The sequence below is a fragment of the Malus domestica genome, chromosome 15, assembly GCF_042453785.1.
Source record: "Malus domestica chromosome 15, GDT2T_hap1".
NCBI classification, from domain to species: domain Eukaryota; kingdom Viridiplantae; phylum Streptophyta; class Magnoliopsida; order Rosales; family Rosaceae; genus Malus; species Malus domestica.
The window spans coordinates 40,852,506-40,875,900 of record NC_091675.1 but is presented as its reverse complement, the minus strand read 5'-3'; the positions used below and the strand labels follow the sequence as shown (position 1 = coordinate 40,875,900).

Here is a 23,395-nt window from a genome sequence, read left to right as displayed (position 1 = left end):
CGCGTGCATACACATGAATTACAACTACAACAGTAAAAAGTGGAAAAAAAAAAGTTTTCGAAAAGGTTGCTCATATGAAGCCTTAGTACTTGACGGAACCCTAGAAGGGGGAGGCACCGAAGGTTGATCATTTGAAGGCTCAATGCTTAGCGGAACCCTAGAAGGTGGAGGCAATGGGTGCCTTCGGAATAAAGTCAAGAACCTCTGGTGGTCACTTTGAATCTAACTTTAGGATTCCTGCACTGGTCGAGCTTTCTCTTCATGTTCGTCGATAATTATTTGCAAGTATATGCAACTCTCTATTCTCGTGCTTGAGCCCTTTAATTTCTTACCTAAGACTTGCCACCTCAGCCATTAATGGTTTAACTTTGTGAGTTCAAGCAAGTAGACATTGGCCTATGTTGGATATAGAACTCGCACACTGAACACTGAAAGCCAAAGTGTCTTGAGTAATCGATTCATCAGACTTTTTTGAAAGCATTCTTTTATCTTTAGGAGTGAGAAAGTTCCTAGCTATTACTGTGGCATTTATATCATTTTTCATCACATAGTCTCCAATCGTAAGAGGACTATTAGAGGATAAGAATAATGGGCACCGAATATTATCCTAAATAGATATATGTCTGCATCTTCCACAACATTCAAATCAAAACAATAGTCAAATGGGCAAGCCATTTTTAGAAATGATGAAAGAAATCGATATCAAATAAATTGAATTCTCATAAATGCAATGATAGGAGCATAGTTATGCAACTTAGTTAGCTTGTTTTCTTGCATTTTCATAGTTAGTTTCTGTGTATTCTAGTGATTTAAGCTATTTTCATGTGTTTGTAGGTTCATATGACAAAGTTGGCAAGAAAGTGCGATTTGGAGCATTTTGGAGCAGTTTTGGGCCATAAATGGATAACATATGCATCAAGCAAGGCGGATGGACGTTTTTGAAGTTCAAGAGGCTAGGAATGTGCTGAAAAGATGAAGAAAATAAATTCAAGATAAAGAAGATAAGGAATCAGCCAAAAAGAAGGAACATTATCCAAAACCTTATCTTATCCAAATAAACCTTACCTTATCTTAACTTATCCTAACCTTATCTAATCTACCTTATTTCCAACTGCAAGGGGGAATTACTTTCAGTTTAAGACACCTAAATGCAGATTTCTAGAAGCCTTAACATAATCCTACAAGGGTGCCACACCCCTTCTTCTAGAACCCTACAAATCAGCCACACCTAGCCTTTCTAGTAGCCATGTTTCTGCCACTAAACTTATTCCTAATTCTTCTTGGTTTTTTCCATTTAGTTAACCTTTTTCCTTGGGGATTTGTAGTGCTAATCCTTCTCCAAAGCTACCTAGGCCGTGCCTTTTTCTCCCTATAAATACAAGTGCCACATCATTTATTCAAAATCACCACACCACCCGCACATACAAGAGCCTAAATTCAGAGAAAGATATCATTGTCACGCAGCAAGGAAGGAAGGGAGAAAGTTGGAGCCGTGACTTGCCATTCAATCTTTGGAGTGCTGGGACGTTCCTGGTTCTTTCTATCCTTAGTTTTTGTTCAATGTTTGTTTTAATTTGGTTTTATGTTTTCAAAGACATGAGGAACTAATTTCTTTATAGTTGGAGGTGAATTCGAAGCAATGATTATATGTTTTATATGAACTGATTACATCCAGTTATTGTTTCTTGAGTCTTGAATGTGATTTGCTTATCTGAGTTATCAAAAATTGTTTATGTATGTTGATTGAGGGTCGACACTTAATTTGCATGCATGAATTTGATGCTAGAGTATAAGAGCGTTTCACCTAATCGTTATGAACTTATATTCACAAGTAGTGAAAGTCACTAGTCATGATTGTGTTAAGTGAATCCTTGGTAGAAGTATCATGCTTTTCATAGTTACGAATACTTCGTCAATGCTTATGGTTTTCAAAGAACTTAATGACCTTTGATATGTCTTTCTATCATGCTTTTCATAGTTAGGGAACTTGATAAGGATATTCCATCCAATTCAATGAATTAAGGAAAATATGATGGTTAATTTGTGCTATCACGGTTAACTTGGGTGTTGTCATTCATAGTCTAAAGGAATAATAACTGGAAATTGGTTTGTATGCATATGTCATGTGTGGAGAAGGACCCTCTAACTAGCCTTTTACCCTTTTCAATTCACCAAATTCGTTTTTATAAAGTGTTTAATGCAAAGTTTCTATTTTAAGTTTTAAATTCATCATAAACAATCCCCTATTCATTAAGTCTTGTTAGTTGAGTCATAATCTGTTTTCTTTTAATCTTTTGAGTCAAGTTAAGTTTATTTTCATCAAAATCACTTGTTAGGTCTAGAATTGAGTCTTTTTTATTGTTTGTTGTTGTTTTGAGTGTTTTAAGTCAATTTTGAGTCTATAGAGTCTAATTTAGTGTTTTAGAGTTTAATTTGTGTAGATTAGCAGCCCTTCTAATCCCTGGCCTAAAACGATCCCTACTTTCATATACTACAATCATAGGGTTTTAATTTGAGTGTTAGAATATTTCACATCAAATTTTGGTGTCGTTGCTGGGGATTAGTAAAATTGCTAATCACTCTACTTTTTGTTTATTTTACTTTTGATATTTGATTTAGTTTTCTTTCTTTGATTTTAGGTACTAAAGAAGTAAGACATGGCAATTGCTAATCTTCAAGCTTAAATAACGAATCTTACTTCTCAGTTAACGCAATATATCGAAATGACCACAAGGCAAAGTGTCCCTACATTTGGTGCATCTTATAGGCAAGAATATCAAGCAACTCAACGTCCACAAAGAGGTTGGGAGAATGTCAATACCTGGGGTTATCAAGATCATAATCAATCAGGAAACAATTTGTTTTCTAACTTGTACAATTCAGATTTGAGTGATCATTCAAACTCTATATGGTGGGAATCTCAACAAGTTCAACACAAAGGATATTGGCAGCCATATGAGGAGTTCTATTCAAGACCTGCGTAGCCACCACAATCTCATATACAATATGCCCAACCAAACTCTGGTTCATCAATAGATTGTGATCAAATTCTTGATGTTTTAATTTCTTTGGCACATGGCTCATAAAATCAAGCCAAGGAGGCTCAACAAGGAGAATATTGGCAGTCATATGAGAAGTTCTATACAACGCCTATGCATCCACCACAGCCTACCCCACAACAATTCCAACCGAATTCAGGTTCGTCAATAAATTGTGCCCAAATTCTTGATGTACTAACTTCTTTGATGCAGGAATTACAAAATCAAGCCCAAGTGATGAGCGAATCGAAGAATCAAACGTGAGAGATCGTGCAATTCATGGGGCAAATGCAAGAACAAAGTGAACTATCTGACTCAACTGTTGAAATTGTTGAAGCTATCACCTTGGAAAGTGGCATGGAGGTTGGAGATGAACCCAAGATGTCCAAACCAAGCCAAAACATGGATGAACAGCTGCTGCTTGAAGAAAATGAGGATAACAAGGCCATTGCAAGGGAAGAACCACCCATTCTGCAACCTATCCTAGCCCTAACACTCTTGCCGCAACCCCATATGTCCTCTATACCGTCCACTACAACCAAGGTAAGCCCAAATTCAATTCGTTTTGACCCCGTTCCACCAAATGTCCTTATTCCTTGTAGGATCATGCAATCCAAGGAAAAAGAGGGTGAGAAAGGAATCTTCGAAACCTTTCCAAAGAATCAAGAGCAAGAAGTGGATGAGGAATGTCTAGAATTCATGAAAGAGGATATACTTGAGACAAAAATTCCCAAAGAAGTTGGATTTTATGACACGGGATAAGTCATAACTTTCAAAACACCAAATCTGGCTGAATTTTCTAGTCCTACAACTTTCGAATGGGTGTTTATTCTTGAGTTCATGTTGGAGCACACAGGTAAGCCACCTCCCCGAATTTCAATTTGGTTTTATACTAATATGTTGTTAATGATTCAGGCACTCACTCTAGAATTTAAACCATTACCGGATCATTTCAAGTATCACCTCCCATTCAAAGATCAATTCCATGTCGTGGGACCTAGGGGATTTGGAATGGAAGTATCGGAAGACGTTAAAGCAAGCGCTTCTTGGGAGGCAACCCATGTGTTCAAATAAAGAAGACCTAGGAATCTCTGACTCCATAACCAGATTTGCGTTCTTAAACTCTACTCTTTATTGTTTTTATTTTGCCATAATTGTCGTGATTGTTAGTTGTGTTGTTTGCTTGCTTATGGGTGAATCTATGTTTGAAACATTGAGGACAATGTTGGTTTAAGTGTTGGGGGGGGTTAAACAAAGTGTTTTTCATTGATTTCGTGGGATTTTATCACCTAGCACCACTAGAGTTGTTTCTCACTGTTTTGAAGTGTTTTTAGTGTGTTTTGAAGTGTTTTAGTGTGTTTTGAAAGAAAAATACAGAAATTTGAAAAAAAAATAGAAAATGTTTTGAAAAACCCAAAAAGAGTTGTTTTAGAGTCGTTTTTGTGTGTTTGTTAGTGTCTTAGGGTACCTTCCAGCACAATGATAAGGTTTGGTTTTTAATTGCATGACTGTTAAAGAAAGTTACAAACATGGGTGGAAGTTTGATATGCTTTGTGGTGTATACTTGGTTGTAGTTGTCATTAACGAATTCACATGTAATCAAAAAGGAAAAAAAATCAGTTTTTGTAACATTCTTGAAGGAAAAAACTCAAATTGACCCTACACCCTTTAGAGACTTGAGCCTAAACATTGTTTGGAAAGTTATTAATCTGTGATTTCTTGTTTTCTAAAGTCGTTGCATGATCTCATTATTCTTTGCTTGGTTGCTACTTAGAATGCGTTTTATCATTTTAGTTCCAAATACTAGAACTCATGCCTGTTTCATTCAAAGCTTAAAATTGAGTGCATAACATATAACAAGATGAAGTTGTTTAGTAGCTACCACTAAAGCCAAAAAGCCTTAATCCCATGCATTTATTTTGTAGGTTTAACCCCTTTGAGCCGTATTTAGCCTATTTTCTTTGTTAGCCACATTATCCTTACCTAGCCTAGAATAGGACTATCCATACCCTTGTTCTTAAAGTATAGTGGAGCATGACTTATTCATTTTGATCAACATTATGCAGAAAACAAGTGTGGGGGAAGGTTATTTCCAACAAAAGAAAGAAAAAAAGAAAAATAAAAAATACAAAAAATAAAAAACGTGAAAAAGAGAAAGAAAAAGAAGAAGAAAAAGAAAGGAAAAGAGTTGAAAATAAGTGAGAATGAGCTCACAAGTATTGGTTGTTGAAGAAAGGGTGCAAAAAGTTTGAATATGACCCTAAGTTGTACGAAATCCCCTAAGTGTTTCAAGTTATTTGTTGCATTCAAGAGTGAATTCTAAGTTGATTTCATTGCTTTGCTTACTATTGCTTTAAGAACCTTTGCCTATCCTTACTTTTCTTTGTTAGCCAATACCTTAGACCCGTTACAACCCTTAGACTTCTATCTTGGTTATTGTGTGTTTCAATATATGGAGTTTGGGATTGGTATGAGCATATGGTATCCCTGGTTCTCGCGTCTAAGTAGTGGCATTCCATTCATGAGATCATACATATATACATGCATTAATAATTCCAAAAAGCGCTGATGTGAAAATTAACTTGACACACAAATTAAATCCTATTGATGACAATTGAAGTATTAAGCAAGTAGGGATCCTTCTAGACCGGGGATTAACTAAGGATGCTAATCAACACAAATAAGACTCAAAAACACTAAACTAGACTCTATAAACTTAAAACTAACTTAAAACACTCAAAACAGCAAAACTAGATGAAATTGACTCAATTCTAGACCTAACAAGTGATTTGGACGAAATAAGACTTAACTTGACTCAAAAGACTAAAAGAAAACAGGTTTTGACTCTAAAAACAAGACTTAAGAAAAAGGGATTTTGTTTTGACGAAATTAAAACTTAAAAACATAAACTTGTAAAACAAACTTAAGAAGACACGAAATTGATGAAATAGAATGGTGAAAGGCTAGTTAGAGGGTTCCTTCTCCACACATGACATATGCATACGAATCGATTTCCAATTATTCTTTCGACAAACCATGAATGATAATGCCCCAAATTAATTGTATTGAACTAATTAATTCTCAGATTTCCCTAGATTCATTGAATTGAATGGAAAACGCATCACAACCAAATTATTCTTTATCAAGTTCCCTAACTATGGAATACGCATAATAGAAACGCTTAACAAAGATCATTAAGTTCAATGGAAACCATAAGCATTGACGAGGCATTCATAACTATGAAAAGCATGTTACTCTTGCCTAGGATTTACTTAACACAATCGTGACTAGCGACTTTTACTACTCATGAATATAAGTTCATAACGATTAGGTGAAATTCCCTTATACTCTAGCATCAAATTCATGCATGCAAACTAAGCATGCATCCCTAATTAACACACAAGAACAAGTTCTTAATAAAACAAATAAGTAAACCACATCCACAATTCATGAAACAATAACTGGAGGAAATCAATTCATATAAAACATATGATCATGGCTTTGAATTCACCTCTAACTATAAAGAAATTAGTTCCTCATGTTCGCAAATAAACAAAGATAACTTAAATTAAACATTGAAAATAAAAGATGGAAAACACCTAGGCTCCTCCTCTTACTCCTTGCAATACTCACGGCACAATGAGAGTTGAATGTGTTTGAGGGACGTATGAGTGTAGAAAAATATAATAGAGGGTAGTGAATGATTTGTGCAGCAAGGGTGTGTATTTATAGGCTGAAATACATGTCACAATCCCTAAGGATTTGGATAGGTTTCTGAAATTAAAGTGGGACAAGGATTATGTCACCATACCACCCGCACATACAAGAGCCTAAATTAAGAGAAAGATACCATTGTGACGCAGCAAGGAAGGAAGGGAGAAAGTTGTACCCGTGACTTGCCATTCAATCTTTGGAGTGCTGGGACGTTCCTGGTTCTTTCTATCCTTAGTTTTAGTTCAATGTTTGTTTTAATTTGGTTTTATGTTTTCAAGGACATGAGGAACTAATTTCTTTATAGTTGGAGGTGAATTCGAAGCCATGATTATATGTTTTATATGAACTGATTACATCCAGTTATTGTTTCTTGAGTCTTGAATGTGATTTGCTTATTTGAGTTATCAAAATTTGTTTATGTATATTAATTGAGGGTCGACACTTAATTTGCACGCATGAATTTGATGCTAGAGTATAAGGGAGTTTCACCTAATCGTTATGAACTTATATTCACAAGTAGTGGAAGTCACTAGTCATGATTGTGTTTAGTGAATCCTCGGCAGGAGTATCATGCTTTTCATAGTTACGAATGCTTCATCAATGCTTATGGTTTTCAAAGAACTTAATGACCTTTGATATGTCTTTCTATCATACTTTTCATATTTAGGGAACTTGATAAGGATAATTTGGTTGCGATGCGTATTCTATCCAATTCAATGAATTAAGGAAAATCTGATGGTTAATTTGTGCTATCACGGTTAACTTAGGGTGTTATCATTCATAGTCTAATGGAATAATAACTGGAAATTGGTTTGTATGCACATGTCATGTGTGGAGAAGGACCCTTTAACTAGCCTTTTACCCTTTTCAATTCACCAAATTCGTTTTTATAAAGTGTTTAATGCAAATTTTCTGTTTTAAGTTTTAAATTCATCATAAACAATCCCCCATTCATTAAGTCTTGTTAGTTGAGTCATAATCTGTTTTCTTTTAATCTTTTGAGTCAAGTTAAGTTTATTTTCGTCAAAATCACTCGTTAGGTCTAGAATTGAGTTTTTTTTATTGTTTGTTGCTGTTTTGAGTCTGTTTTGAGTCTATAGAGTCTAATTTAGTGTTTTAAAGTCTTATTTGTGTTGATTAGCATCCCTAGTTAATTCCCGGTCTAGAACGATCCCTACTTACATCTTTTCTACAATTGTCAACAATAGGGTTTAATTTGTGTGTCAAGTTAATTTTCACCTCATGCAACAGGGAAATTTTCCACAGGTGGGCAACTATCCGAGTGCGCTTATTTGATACAATTGATGCCTCTGTACAAGGAGAGGCAACACAACCACTCATTCAAAAATCGAAGAGACACCACTCTCCAACTTTCAAAAGCTAGATTTTTCTGAATAAAGTTTGTAGGTACTTCTCAAACGTAATCTTAGCTTTCAGATATCAAGGTCTATCAAATTACCTCTGACAAAGTTAAAATGCAGGATTTTCATTGTTTTAATTGCACGAGTGTTGCCGACAAGCATAGATCACAAGGTCCCAACAACACCACTACCTACTATTTAGAAATCCCTACATATGTCAACCTCCGTCTTCCATGGCAAGGAAGGCCTCCGAAAAACTCTTCTTCCTTGCCAAGAATGCATCTTCAACTAAGAATCTCAAAATACTCAGCTCTCCTCCTATCGAGAATACCTTTTCAACCAAGTCTTTCAAAATGCCCAATCATATATTTGATCTGAGAGCAAAAGTATCACATATCATGATCTTTCCTTATCTTTTCCTTCGCTCTTGCTCTTGCCTGCAAGACAAGGAAAAAGAAAGCAATAAGTCAGAACCTAAAATCAAACTTCCGGTCTGAAACTGATTGCTTGGAACCTTTGCTTGATTGTTTACCTTGCATTGCTCTTGAGTAGTCATCTTCAACTATCACCAACACTGCAAAACAATTGATACGATGTTTACTCTTTACACTAAAGCTTTCAAAACGATTGAGTCATTGAAAAGTGATGCTTTTAATGACTATTCAAAGGCAACGATTGCACACCATTTTTGTTGTGAAGAAGGCTGAAGCTAAAGAATCAACGAAAAATCTATAGAAGTTTAAAGGGTGAAACTGATTGGCTGACTAAGTGAGTGGAAGACCAGCAAATTCTATATGAGTCTATGACAAAGTCAAGAATGATTTCAACTAATATTCTAGATGCGCAAAAGGTAATACAGTCTTCACGATTACAAATAAACTACCAAATGCATTAATAAGTAACAAAGATACCTCATGGATTGAAGCCTCAATAAGGTTATCCATGAACTTGGCGCTACTAAACTTTTGCATGCCCGAAGCATGTCAATCTTTGTATGGATTTAAGTCCCAAAAGGACAATCTATGGACATGGCAATTTTATTGTGTACTATGTCTCATGCCTAAAGCATGATAGGCGTATAGGTTCCAATGATTCAATTCCCTAGAAGTAGAGATTAAAAATCCAAGCTTTATAGCGCTCTAGAGGAGCTTATGAACCAAATTCTCCAAACAATTCATTTAATAAGAGATGACTGTCCTAGAAGAGACAATGTAAAGCCCCTGAAGAGGCAAGGATATCCAAAGTATTGAAATGCTTATAAAATATACATGTGCATGCACACGAAAATTATGAGATCACAAATCGATGATAACCAATGTTAATTTTGGTTTTACAGCAGCTGCTAAATTCATCAATGAGTTGTGTTGATATTGAGCCACATTCTTTTGTTCATTGATGGAATGAAAAATTATTGGCCATAATGGAGAAAGGCAATTCCATTACATGATGCAACAGTTTAGTAAGAACATGGAAAAATGAACCTATACAACAAATCATCAAATGATGTTGAACCCAGAAGGTTACAATGACCATGTGTAATAGATTGAAATACACTCACATGATATGACGCATGGTTCCTAGTTGAAACATGAAATTGCGATATACTCTTGTAAACGTGATTTCCCATTGTGAAACTTGTTCATTGCAATGGAGAATTATAAATATATGAAATGTCGAAGCATATGTCCATAAGTAAATTCCCTCAATTATATATAAAAGCAAATTACTCTGTATAAGTTTCAAAGGAGCATGTGTTATGAAGTGTAGAAAATCCCAAAAGGATTCAAATTCCTTAAACTAAGCCTGGAAACCACAAATTATGTACTTGATACCATTGGATGGTATAAATTACCTTAGTGACTACTAGCATTATGATATTGTTGCATCATACTAAATTTCTTGCATGAGTTGATATTAGAGTGGGACTCCTAAAGAGTCCGAAAAAATTATAAAGTGTTGAAAGGATTATTGTCTCAAGCTGCAAATCAAACAATATGCCAAAAATAAATAAAGGCAAATTCTTATTCATTGAAAGGTTTACGGTATTAAAAACCATATTGTTTGAAGATCATGAGTTGATCACTCAAATGGTTAATTAATTTTTAGGCACTAAGAAAGATCATTCATCATCGTGAGTGAAATGATGAATTGATATTTGGTCCAGAAGTACCACATCTTAGTAAAGTATTCCTTAATGTATTTAGCAGAATACACTAAATCAGTTATCGCATTTCCAGTGGAGCAAAATATCAACAAATGGGCATGGAAATGAAATAAACTATTTATATCTCCATGAAATTACAGGCATGTGCCTGTTCTATTACAAATAACTCACCAAAAACCCCTTATTCAACAAGAAAAATATGAATATCTCTTTAGCATGCATACAAATCACTTATAAAAAGGGATTTGTATTTTACATATGGAAAATAGATTGATCCTACAATGATTAAGGAGGCAAACATTTGTCGTTGTATCTTCATATCTCTCATAAATACATATCTCCATGAAGCTAATCATGAATGTGTTTGGCTAATACTTGTGACCTATTAAAATTTGGAGTGCATGTGATCCACCTTTAAAAGCAGACACTCCAACTATCATGCATGGTATCAGATTACATCAACTTTGTAACCAGTCAGATTGAAGAATTCGAAATCAGGGGAAGATACTCATCAAGGGGAGTATCCAAAATAGATCAAGGTTTTAATGAGGCAATCGATATTGACATATGGTCATGCAGGGGGAGTGTTGGAAATATAGATGTCTATTATTTGGTTTGAGCGATGGCATCATGCATGAACAAGCAATGATGTCATGCCTGTGTAAACAATGATATCATGCCAAGGCCACTAACAACGAAATAAAAAATAGAGTAAGAGAAGAAGACAGAGAAAAAAGAAGAGAGAGATAAGAGAAAAGAAAGAAAGAAGAGGAATATATTAGTAAGCTATAAGGCTAGGGAGAAGGGAGAAAATAGTGAGAATTATCAGTGTACTCTATTATTTCAGAAAATAATAGAAATACTACTCCTGCTTGGATGACGTAGACACACTTGTCGAACATCGTAAATATTGTGTCTTACTTTATTTCACTGCACACATATCTCTAATTTCACAAGAAGTTAAGTTATATTATTTTTAGCCAGTTCCGACTTTGGAATAACGTAGTAAAATAATAATTCGCGAAATTTATAATATAATATATTATAAAAATTCCTATAGGTTCCAATAATATATAAATTAATAATTTCCTTATACATATTGCTTATGATTCGACTATAAGGCAATCCTAAAATATGACTCAATCAATGTTATTTGTTACTTTTTGAAATTGATATCAGATTGAATCTCATCTCTAACTTTTCTTAATATGATAAGAAATTTTGGTTCTCATATTGCAACAAAAAATTATTCAATGTCATCACCTCTTTGGGAGTTTTTTTTTTTTTTTTTTTTTTTTTAAAGGTTCCAGTAGAACTTTCATTTTCAAGTTTATCATCTTAATCATATTTGAAGTTGTGTTTTCTCTAGGGTAGTTCAAAAGGTCCTTCACATCCATTCCTTACGATAATTCCACTTTTTTTTTTTATTACATTTTACAGTTCTTAAATGCCTCCACCATCTAACAGTTCATCCAAATTCTCTGGAGCCATGTTATCCGCAGACCGAGTTTTACAATGTCAAAAGCAATTTTCAATTGTATTTGGCCAAACATCTATTGTCAAAGCCAAAATTGTAAGATTCATTTCATCTAAAACATTTATATCTTTCCTGGATTTGGTTCCCTTCTTCATAACCTCCAAAAGACTACGATAATGCATCTTGAAAGCTCGTATGGATCTTAGGGAGGGAAATTTTTGCACCCAAATCCAGAATACGACCCAAAAAATTCCAAACCGAATAAACAAAAAAAAAAAATAAAAAAAATCGAAACCCGCAAAAGTTCGGTAACTATTATTGAACTGGTTATTTTTTTTGGGTAAAAAGTAAGATTTTACTACAAAAGACAAACCTTACATACAAGCATGGTCCAAAACTAACATATAACCAACAAAAAATGGGCCAAAACTAAACAAAACACTACAAGAGCCAAGAAACATTTAGGCCCATAAACCAGACCACATACGCAAAACCCAGAAGCTTCTAATTGCCTCCATCGTCGCCATAGATCTTTCTGATCTGTCCAAATCCTCTTCCACAGCCAAGCAACGCCTCACCAAATGCCACATCCAACTCCAATCTGCTCCTCGAGCACAACCATAAAATAAGGATAGTCGGCAACCAAACGAGAGAAGCCAACGATCAAGGTGAAGTCCGTGGAAATCCACGATCGACACTGCCGATAAAGGCAGATAACAAAGAGAAAGTGGTGATGTTGGAAACACCTGAGTCAGTGAAAACACCGGAGCTCTACACATAATCTCAGCAGGTTTTATGGCTGAAAATCGGGGAAAGAGAAACATAATAGATCGTATAACAACCAAGGCGGAAAAACAGTAGAAGTAAGGAAGAAAAAAATAAAAGGAAAGAAAGGGGAGAATGATGACCAACCCCGGCCGAAGCTAGGGTCGGCACCACCAGTTTTGCTCAAAGTTGGAGGCTTCACACAAAGAGGTGAGAAACACTCTCAAAAAGAGAGAAAGACTCCCACTCGAGAGAGAACTATAAATACCAGTTATTAGGTACTGGGATCGAGACCTCGTCGTCATATTTTCGGTAATCCCAAACCGAAAGTTTGGATTACCACGCTATTGTTGCAACCTCCAAGCGTACTCATTTTAATAATTGATCTGTGTGATATGCATCTTAATGAGAATTTGGTCAAGGCTTTATCACCCTATTAAAAGGAGAGCATTCTGTTCAAATCAATTGGTATGCAGTAGGTGGGTATGCCAAGATCTTTTTAAATTATTAATTCTATCTCAATTTGGAGCTAATACTCTCAACATGTTCCTTTACACTTACTGTCACTCAAGCTATATATGCGGACAGTATAAGGTGATGGTAAATAATGTCTCGCTATTAGAACAACATGTGAAAATCACATGCTCAAATATGTATCACATAAAATATGAGCATCCAACTCAAAATCAATTCTTAATTTCTTAGCGAGTAAAGAGGACCAACTACTTGTTCCATTTCCGATGTGTTTTCACGCATGGTAATTAACCAATCATCTTGTTGATTAAGAAAGGAATGTCCCATTATCCATGTACATATAATTTTTTTCAATTATATTCATTGTTTCCTTGGGAATCTTAGACCATCTCCAATCGAAGGAGGGCCAGATGACTCTCTTTAGCTCTATAACCCTCCAAGAAATTAATATTTTAATGAACAATGCTAGGTCATATTTCTTACCATCTCCAACCAAAGGGGCCAAAGGGCTATAAGCCAAACATAATTTATTATTTTAATTGAATTAATATGGTTACTTAAACTACCTTATTAAAATAAGGTTTTTCGGACATATTAAAAACTACAACAACTTCAACTTAAAGATCCAACTACTTCATTTTACAAACTTAAATTTAAAGATTACAACTTCAATTTAAAGACTACAACAACTTAAATTTAAAAATTACAACTTAAATTTAAAAACTACAACTTAATTATTAAAGACAACAACTTCAATTTAAAGACTATAATCATCATCTTCATCCGCCATTGTAGGAGTAGCTTAGGTATTTATAGGAAAAAAATTAGAATTTTTTATTTGGGAATTGTTATTAGCACTCCAAAAATCTCATTTTATACTCCTCATAAGTGTATTTTTCTTTTTAATTATAAAAAGTTTGGGGGTGTCAAATGAGATTTTTGGAGTACTAACAATAATTCCCTTTTATTTTTATTTTTTTTAAATTTTGTCTGAAAAAAAAAATTCAAATCCAATGGTAACCTGGCGTCAGCTAGTCGTTGCTAGCTAGCATCATGCCGATTCCAGGTAGACGTTGGGTTTTGAATATTGGCCCGGCCCGGGGCTGGATGGCTAGCTCCTTTGGGCCAGTTAGTTGGCCTGATTTCCCATTTTTCGTCCGGTGGGGTCCACAAGCCCTTTCGGTTGGAAACGATTTTCATGTCATTTCAAGTTATTTTTAACCCTATAATCCTTTGAACGGGTCAGTTGAAGATGGCCTTACATGTTGGAGCCCCAGCTTTCTCTGCTCCATAGTGATTCCAAGTCATTACTTGACTGAAATTGAATGAATTCACTGTTTTCAATACCAGTCAAAAGATGCTAAAATTCTTGTGCTAAAACAAGTGAGTGATTAAGTTTTAGTGGGTCATTTGGTGCACAGTTGTGTCACTTAAAAGAAACGTTTGACTAATAAATAATTGTCAATTTTATGCTTTGAAATGGGTTTATAATTATATACTCCCACTCTATGATGTTTGTGGGAATGAATAATTATGGGAGAACCATATTCATTATTCTTCTCTTTCAATAAGGGAATAAGGGATGGATGATAAGCCTTAAAAGTGGAAATAAATTTTTGATTCTTATTTCTAGGGTTGTCCTCTAAAGAGAGAGAATTAAATATCAAATTTTAGTAGCTATGAGTTCTGCTATATAAGAAGGTTGGTTGATACAAAGAGAGGCACAACACAATACAAATAATACCCATTTCTCTAATATTTCTTGTGATATATTAGAGTGAGTGTGTTGTCGGGTTTCCTGCATATTAGCATATTTGAAATTTATCCAAAAGGAAGGCTACCAACTTATGACGGTAAGGGTTTAGAAGTTTCTGTTCTTCAGTTTCAGCTACTATTAGCATTGTTTGCCACACATTTTAGTCGAAACTTTCTTGCTGCATGAACTCGTCGTTTTTGCGATGCCTTATGTTAAATCCATCACTAGGTTTGCGTTGGGACTCTCAAATTTTAACAGTTATGTTATATCTAGTAAGTTTACTCATGCCTAACATTTGGTTGATGCCAGCCTATATGAACCAAAAGCCATGACTTGTATAAAAAGAAAAAAGTTCTTCAACTGTTACTTCAAGCACCATAACTATATCCCAAAATTCAGTGACTCAAATCAATGGCTCCTACCGATCTGGGGCCTTTTGCCAGTTGGAAAAAATTAAAAAAAAGATGAAGTTGCGTATTAGATTTGAAACTTGAAAAAGCAGAGAGAGGTGTAAGAAAGTGCTTTGGGAGGGTCACTAGAAAAATCATAGGTTGGGAGAAAATTTTGGAAAATCTTTGAAAGTCAAGCTCCAAGTTGGCATGAAAATCAGTGGACCGTGTTGAACACCGGCAAATATTGCATTGGTGGGATGCATGAGTCTTCTTTTGGTCTTCTAAACCACGTGTGGTTTTACATTCTTCCCACAAAAGTGCAATAAATACCCCCACCCCCACCATCCACTCCAATTTCGTACACCGATACCAGTTCATTGCCAAGTATTCATAATTTCACACTCTCTCTCTCTCTCTCTCTCTCTCTCTCTCTCTCTTTTGAAGCAAAACTTCATTTGGGTTTCTGTAGCACTTCTTTGGGTGCATTTTGTGTGTGATGGAGAGTTGAACAAGCTCATAGATCATTGGAAAAGAAAAACTCATCTCTTTATTTTCCATATTTTTCACAGATTTTGCTTACTTTGAGCAGCACAAACTCTGATACGTTCTTTTTAATTATTATTCTTACAAAAATTAAAAGGCTTGTGTTTTGCTCTCTTTTGTGACAAAAGATGGGAGACAACACTGCCACGAAAAACCAGCAGCTTCACCACCACCAAGTTTTTGATTTCTCAGTTGATATGCCTCCGCAAGGAGGCTCCAAGTGCTTTGATGATGACGGCCGTCTCAAACGAACCGGTAAATTTCTCTTCCTAACACATTATTCATGTTCGCAGATGAGTTAGGCTAGTTAGTTTAATAAATTCAAATCTTTAACAGAAAAACATGAATAGTAATTAACTTTGTTTAAAGTATCAGTAATTTGTTATTCTTTGTGCTGTTTAATTTACCAGGAACTGTTTGGACTTCAAGTGCACACATAATTACTGCTGTGATTGGTTCTGGGGTTCTGTCCTTGGCTTGGGCCACAGCTCAGCTTGGATGGGTTGCTGGCCCTTCTGTGATGCTCTTGTTCTCTTTTGTGACCTACTACACTTCAACTCTCCTCTCTGCATGCTATCGTTCCGGCGATTCGGTCACTGGGAAGAGAAACTATACGTACATGGATGCTGTTAGATCCAACCTTGGTAAACTTTGCTAAAATATATTTTTTAAACTTGTTAGCAAGTAAAATTTTTTTAACATTTTCAATGTTCTAAAATGCTCAAACTTTATTCTGTTTCATGTTTCGATTTTCGTAGGTGGAGCAAAGGTTAAAATTTGTGGATATGTTCAGTACTTGAATCTTTTTGGAGTTTCCATTGGCTACACAATTGCATCGTCCATAAGCATGATGTAAGTTTTTGAGTTTGAAGTTTGAAAACAAGGAGTGATTTCTGCTCACACTCAACATAAATTAAAGGAGAATTGAAAGACAGATAAACTGGCGTTTGCGGAAATCATTTCCTTTTGAAAAAAAAAAAAAAAAAAAACTTGATTACAGTTTAGGGACGTTAAGATAATTTTTTGGACTAATTCTTTTGGTGTTGATTAAACAGGGCAATAAAGAGGTCTAATTGCTTCCACAAGAGTGGTGGAAAAAATCCATGCCGTATTAATAGCAACCCTTATATGATCGCTTTCGGCGTCACAGAGATCATATTTTCTCAGATTCCGGACTTCGATCAGTTGTGGTGGCTCTCCATTGTTGCTGCAGTCATGTCCTTCACTTACTCAACTATTGGACTGGGCCTTGGAATTGCTCAAGTTGCAGGTACAAAAATAGCAAGCTTTAAAGCTATATTGATGGTTTTAAATTTGACCTTTGTTTTTCTGACTAATTAAATTGGTTCTAATAAAGCTGACTCTTGCTTCTTTTCCTGCTTGTCAAATTTCAGAAAATGGAAAAATCATGGGAAGTATGACCGGAATAAACATCGGTACAGTGACTGCAACCCAAAAGATTTGGAGGAGCTTCCAAGCACTTGGTGACATAGCTTTCGCCTACTCGTACTCTCTCATCCTAATCGAAATTCAGGACACAATTAGATCCCCACCATCTGAATCCAAGACAATGAAAAAGGCCACTCAAATCAGTGTGGCAGTCACAACCCTTTTCTACATGCTCTGTGGCTGCATGGGATACGCTGCTTTCGGAGACTTATCCCCCGGAAACCTCCTCACTGGCTTTGGTTTCTACAACCCCTATTGGCTCCTTGACATTGCCAACGCTGCCATTGTCATCCACCTTGTTGGTGCATACCAAGTCTACGCACAGCCCCTTTTCTCCTTTGTTGAGAAAACCGCAGCGCAAAGGTTCCCGGACAGCGAATTCATCACGAAAGACATCAAACTCCGAATCCCAGGAATCGGACCCTACAACCTCAACCTCTTCAGAATGATCTGGAGGACAGCGTTTGTGGTCATAACCACTGTGATCTCCATGATCCTCCCATTCTTCAACGACGTTGTAGGACTTCTTGGGGCTTTTGGGTTTTGGCCGCTCACGGTTTACTTCCCGGTCGAGATGTACATTGTGCAAAGGAGGATTCCAAAATGGAGCACAAGATGGCTTTGCCTCCAAACCCTAAGTGTTGGTTGCCTCATAATAACCATTGCAGCTGCCGCTGGCTCAATTGCTGGGGTGGTTAGTGATCTCAAGGTCTACAAACCATTCACTGCCAGCTATTGAGATTTAGCTGCATGTAATTAACCAAGTTCTCTCCTAATCAAGGAAGGAAAGAGAATTGGTCATTGTGGCCAGTTCTTGTTCATGTTCATATAACAAAATCTTCAATGTGTGGTGGTGTTGTTGATGTTAGTTCTTGGTGTCCTTGTGTTGGTTTCTACTGTCTTCAAAGGAAGAAAAGGCAGTGCCATGTATGTATTTATCTAAAATCAAATCAAGAGTAGTTCCCATTCTCTATTAACTTCCCTTGTTTTCCATTGCAAAGTATAACAATTCTAGCAAAATATTTTGTTCTGTTTTAATGGAGCGACATAATGATTAAATCGAATCTAAACTACAAGCAAAAGAATTTGAATACGCAAAGGAAGAACAAAAGCCTATTTGAATTTGATTAATCGACTCTAAACAATAAGCAGAAGAATGTGAGTTTGAGGGCAGAGAAAGCAAAAGCTTATTGAGTTTTAATTTCTTGAATAGAATATTTCTAGGTCCCATATTTCATGTGCATAAATTTGAAATATGGCACTTCTCATAAGCACCATTGACAGAGAAAGAGTTGAACATAGCAAATGTTAACCATCCAATAATATCTGCCATGGAGTGACTGACCATGGTCAATGATTTAATACTTCTGTTGTGGAATGTGACGTCTCTTCTTTCTGGGAAAATCCAAGATATGGGATTGCAATTGCTTGCAACAACTAACCGCACCGAGTACTTTAACGCTGAAGAGTCACCTTTCACATCTATGCATTGGCAATTTGGCATCCATTCCATAGTAGCCCCTTCAATTGTATGGGAATATTTTTTTATCACATTTCTTTAATTCATCAACTAACAACGGTTGTTCATGAGATTTATACTCAAAACTCTTTGATCTAATAAGGTGAAGACTAAAATGTTCCTAGACTAAATAGTCATAAGCAAAATTAAAAATTTGAGACGCTATCCATGTGTATAAAATGATTTCTGAATGTTTATCCCATCAGCCTTTATGTTCATCATATTTTGGGAAAATTAATTGATCATTTTTGAAATCCCAATTGCTTAAGTGATTAGTTTGTCAATATGTCTTCGGTAATTGCTTGCTATATCAATGATGTATGATCAATATTTGATTTTGATCAGTTCAATCATTGAATTTTAATTTTGCAGCAATTGAAATTTGAAGTCCGTTTTAGCCAATTTCTTTCCGTATACTTAAGTGTGTATTCAGAATAAATGGCTAACTGTCCACAGTTGCAGCATACATCACAATTAAGAAATGAAGTGAGACGAATAGTTTAATCAGCAAGAAAAATTCTGTAATGGGGATATGCATTTGGTTCTTCTAGAAAATCAAAAAGGTAAAGAAAAGGTTAACATTAATTATATAATATGCTTGGTTATGCACATTAGAAGCTTGAATCTTTGTATTTGATATCTTCTACAAACATCAAAAGGGTAAAAGAAAAGGTTAAAATTAATTATATAATATGGTTGGTTATGCACATTAGAAGCTTGAATCTTTGTCTGATATCATGAATGGAAGTTTGGTTTTTGTCATTGGTGATGATAGTGCATGAGATAGTGCTGCCTCCATTCATATTCATGTCAATGCCGAACTTGACTCTTTTCACTCTCTAATATCTATGCATAAATATATGGGTAGTTTTAAAGGCTTATATAAGTGGTGGTGGTGGTAGTAGTGGAAAAGGGGGCTGCTCATGGCACCCACCCTAGGGTTGTGGAGGGCAAATGGTAGGTCCTCTTTCCCTATCACCGAATGCTACTTGTTTTTACTTTTCCTTCTTTGGGGGTAAACATTAGAAAACAAAAGTGTGGTTTTGTAAACAAAAATAGCAATGTATTAGCAATGAATGTAGTGTAAAGTTCAATTGGGGGATAGATTCATTGACTTGGATTTGTAATAATACAAAACAGAGGAAAAACACCACCAGAAATAGAGAACTTAAATGAATCTAATAGCTAAACCACTTGTAACATTGAATCCAAAATTGAGGAGAAGAACAAATCTCTCCTATTTCCCTCTTATCTTTTCTGATTGTTGTCTTTAGCGAATAACAAGTCCCTCCTAGTGACGTAGTCTACGCTCATCCCTTTGTTCCAATTATTCCCCCTAACCTCCCCTTTAAAATTTCTATTAATTTATTTTGGGAAGTGTTATTAACATTTCTAAAATTTCATTCTACACTCCTCACAAGTGTATTTGTCTTTCTAATTATAGAAAGTTTAGAGTGAAAAATGAGATTTTTTGAAGTGCCAATAACAATTCCCTTTATTTTCTGCCTTTACTTTATTTCAACTCACGAGCTCCGCGGGAAAAATATCTTTGAGTATGGTGAGTGTGGTGAGATGTGTTGCTGAATTCTGAATCAAGCAACTCTAGCCGAGGAAGGAACACTCTTGGCCTTGGGTTCTATAACTTAAAGACAAGGTTATGCCAATTGTTGTGAAGTTCAATAATGGTTCGGCTATTTGTGTGTCGAACTCTAAAAATAGCCAAAAAGTAACAATGATGAGCGCAAATTGTACATCTTGAATTTTAATGAGAGGAATTACATGATTTTGTGTCAAGTATAACTCTTTCTCAATATTTTGTCTAAATAAATTGATTATGTGTGCTTTTGGCATATTTAAGATCACATATTCTTTTTCTATTTTGGGTTTTAGAGTACTTTTTTTAGGAAAACTAACAAAAAATCCTCAAAAACTTTAGTTGTAATTAAAATGACAAAATAAAGTTGTAAGTGAATAATACCAGGAGTGACTTTTCAAGGTAAAAATGTCTTTAACGTTAAAAATAAACAGTATCGAGAATGTTTCATTAAGATACCCTTTTTTTTAGTTCAAAGGTTTCATAATACTACCTCATGTTATTTAAATGTTATGTAGTGCACGTGGCCACTTGAAGAAAAAGGCTACGTTTGAGATTATGGGGATCTTTCATTCACATCCTCACTCAGCCTTTTTATTGCACAGAAAAGAAAAATGAAAGCTTTGTGTTTGGGCGAAGATTTCTCCGGAGAAGGCTCCTCGGCTCTCAGCACAACTCCCCATGGGATTGGCACTTTGGATGTGTAATCGGGTTCTTGCTTGCTGATGTGGTGCAAGAAGATGATAGAGTTAGTTTTGAAAGGTGCTTTTGTGGGGCCTTAGGTGCAGGCTTTGAGGCTCACAATCAAAACTAACCAAATGTTAGGTGTGCCATTACTATCTCAGTACAGCATATGTAGAACAAGATTGTGTTTAGTTGATTACTTGCGCCTCAAGTTACTCAAACTTCTTGTTATCAAAGGATTGTCGTGGATGGGTTAAGTCTACATTAAGTTCTTTTTCTTACCTTGCGAACAAGGAGTTTTAGTTCATAGTCTTGTATGTTCGAATGGAGGAAGTTCAGATCCCCTTAAGTTATTTACTTGGTTCTTGATTGATTTTAATGATAGCATATCCATTAAACTAACCAGATTCGGATGCAAATGAGACTTTTATAATGGGAAAACTAATGGAAATGACTTGAATACATGTTGGAGAAGACATTAAGCAGTAGATCTATTAACTTATAAAATAAAAAAAAGAGCTTTGAGCAAGATTTCACCTTGTCGGGCAAGGTTGAACTTCTTGCAATCACTTCTCTTTTGAGTTTACAGGGTTTATTAACTAAAAAGGGATGGATGGCAAACAAGTTTACACAAAGGAATAGATACTATGCCACTAGGGGTGATAGCAGAGCTTATAAACTAGACAAAAGATGGCTTTTGTAGGGAATGATCCTGAAAATGATTTAGATCTTGGCTGATTATAGCTTTTAGATGCAAATCTGGCTTGAGAGTAGAGTTTGTATATTTGTTTGTTTGATTGGTTGAGTGTCCTTGTCTCTGGGGCTTTTTGTTCTTTTTATAGGCAGATTAGCCTGACTACAGTGACTTTGCTCTTGCCAGAAAGCACTTGGAGGGTAGCGAGTCATCAGCTTTTTACTTGTGTTGCCACTGAAAAGTGCTTTTTGGCTAAGTGTGAGTTAGTCCCCATCACTTGACATTTTAAATCATAGGCAGATGGCCTATGCATTAATAAGAAGGCGCCAACTTGTCTCTAAGCTTAATGCTGGGCTTCAGGCAAGTCTTCTTTTAATTAGCATATTTGGGCTTCCAAAGACTTGTAGCCCAAGGTTCAAATATTAACCCAAACAGTGCCCTCTTCAATCGTTGTTGAGCCTGCAAACTGAGGCATAAATAATGATTGAATAGTCGTCACACGCCTTTGCTCGGAACTTGTGCCATTTAAAGCAACTGTTGGTTATCTAAAACCTTTGCACTAACCCACGAACTCCACCGTTAATTGGCTACTTACTACATAATCATTTCCAAAACCCCTCAGCAGAACACCATAGCCATCCCAAGCCTTTAAATTCCCAGAACTTCCCAGAATTTCCAGAACTTTCATAATTTCCAGAAAATCCTCTTTTACTTTCTCAGTCTCCTTCAACTCTACTCAATGGCACCTAAAGTTGCATGAACCCAATCTCCCTGCGAGACTGGCTAGGGAATTTCCATCATGTGTTGTCTTTTCAATGGCCTTCATTGCCCTCGGGCAAGCTTGCATACTGAACTTTTCTTTGAGGAGGGAGGAATGCACTCTTTGGGACCTGGATGGACTTCTCAGGTTCCAATTGCTGTAGAAAACAATATGCCTAAGGAGAAATGGTTTCCCACAATATCCTCAAAAAAACGCACTGCTTCCAGCTTCTGTTTCAGGACTTCTATAACATTAAGGAGTAACCAAGCAGCTTTAATCGCACCGGTAGATTCTACTTATGGATATAAAGCTATATTCTCTTGCATTGGTATCCACAAGCCCAGACTTCACCATAGCTTCTGCTTTCTTGATCACTTCATCATCATAGGTGTATGCTTCGGGATTAACTATGACAATGTCGAAGACTTTGGTAGAACTTGTGGAAGAAGGCTCTTTTATGGAGGCAAGGATTACAAAGGTGTCTTATGCAATTAAGATGTTGGAGGAATAACCGTCTGATCGAAATAGCCTTACCAGAGGATTGAAGAAATCAAGGAAGTAAATGTTGAAGTTGAAGATGCTGAAGCTCAATTAGCCATCCTAGGATAGCTATTTTAACCAAGGATGTAAAACTATTGATTTGTAACTTCAACATTAATGAAATGAAAATGACTTCTTCAATCCATTTTATCTTGCATTTCCTTTCTAAAACTTAACTACAATGGGCAGATAAGCCAAGTTTAGACCACTCGCAACGTTTATACTTCTTCAATGTAGCAATCCTTAACATCCCACAAGGTTGGGTGATATTTCTTAAAAAACTTAGCATTAATTGGATGCCTTTGCAAGCTTCTTTCCAAATCTACCAAGTAATGTCCTCATTTGTCCAATACTTGATTGATAATGAAAGGACCCTCCCAAGTCATGCTCCACTTCCCAAAGCCTCTAATCTGAGCTCCCAAAGGTAGAATTGCCTTCCATACTAATTCTCCTTTCTCGAAGTTCTTCAAC

The 23,395-nt window shown here is 35.8% G+C and overlaps 1 protein-coding gene across 1 annotated transcript; it reads left to right on the top strand.

Moving 5' to 3' along the window:
- The first annotated feature begins 14,637 nt into the window (after positions 1–14,637).
- Positions 14,638–18,110, top strand: LOC103401730 (amino acid permease 3-like). Its single transcript, XM_008340451.4, has 6 exons — positions 14,638–14,846; positions 15,813–15,939; positions 16,095–16,328; positions 16,443–16,536; positions 16,740–16,954; positions 17,079–18,110. The coding sequence occupies exons 1-6, from the start codon at positions 14,841–14,843 to the stop codon at positions 17,870–17,872; spliced, it is 1,470 nt and encodes a 489-aa protein (XP_008338673.3). The 5' UTR covers positions 14,638–14,840; the 3' UTR covers positions 17,873–18,110.
- The last annotated feature ends 5,285 nt before the right edge of the window (positions 18,111–23,395 follow it).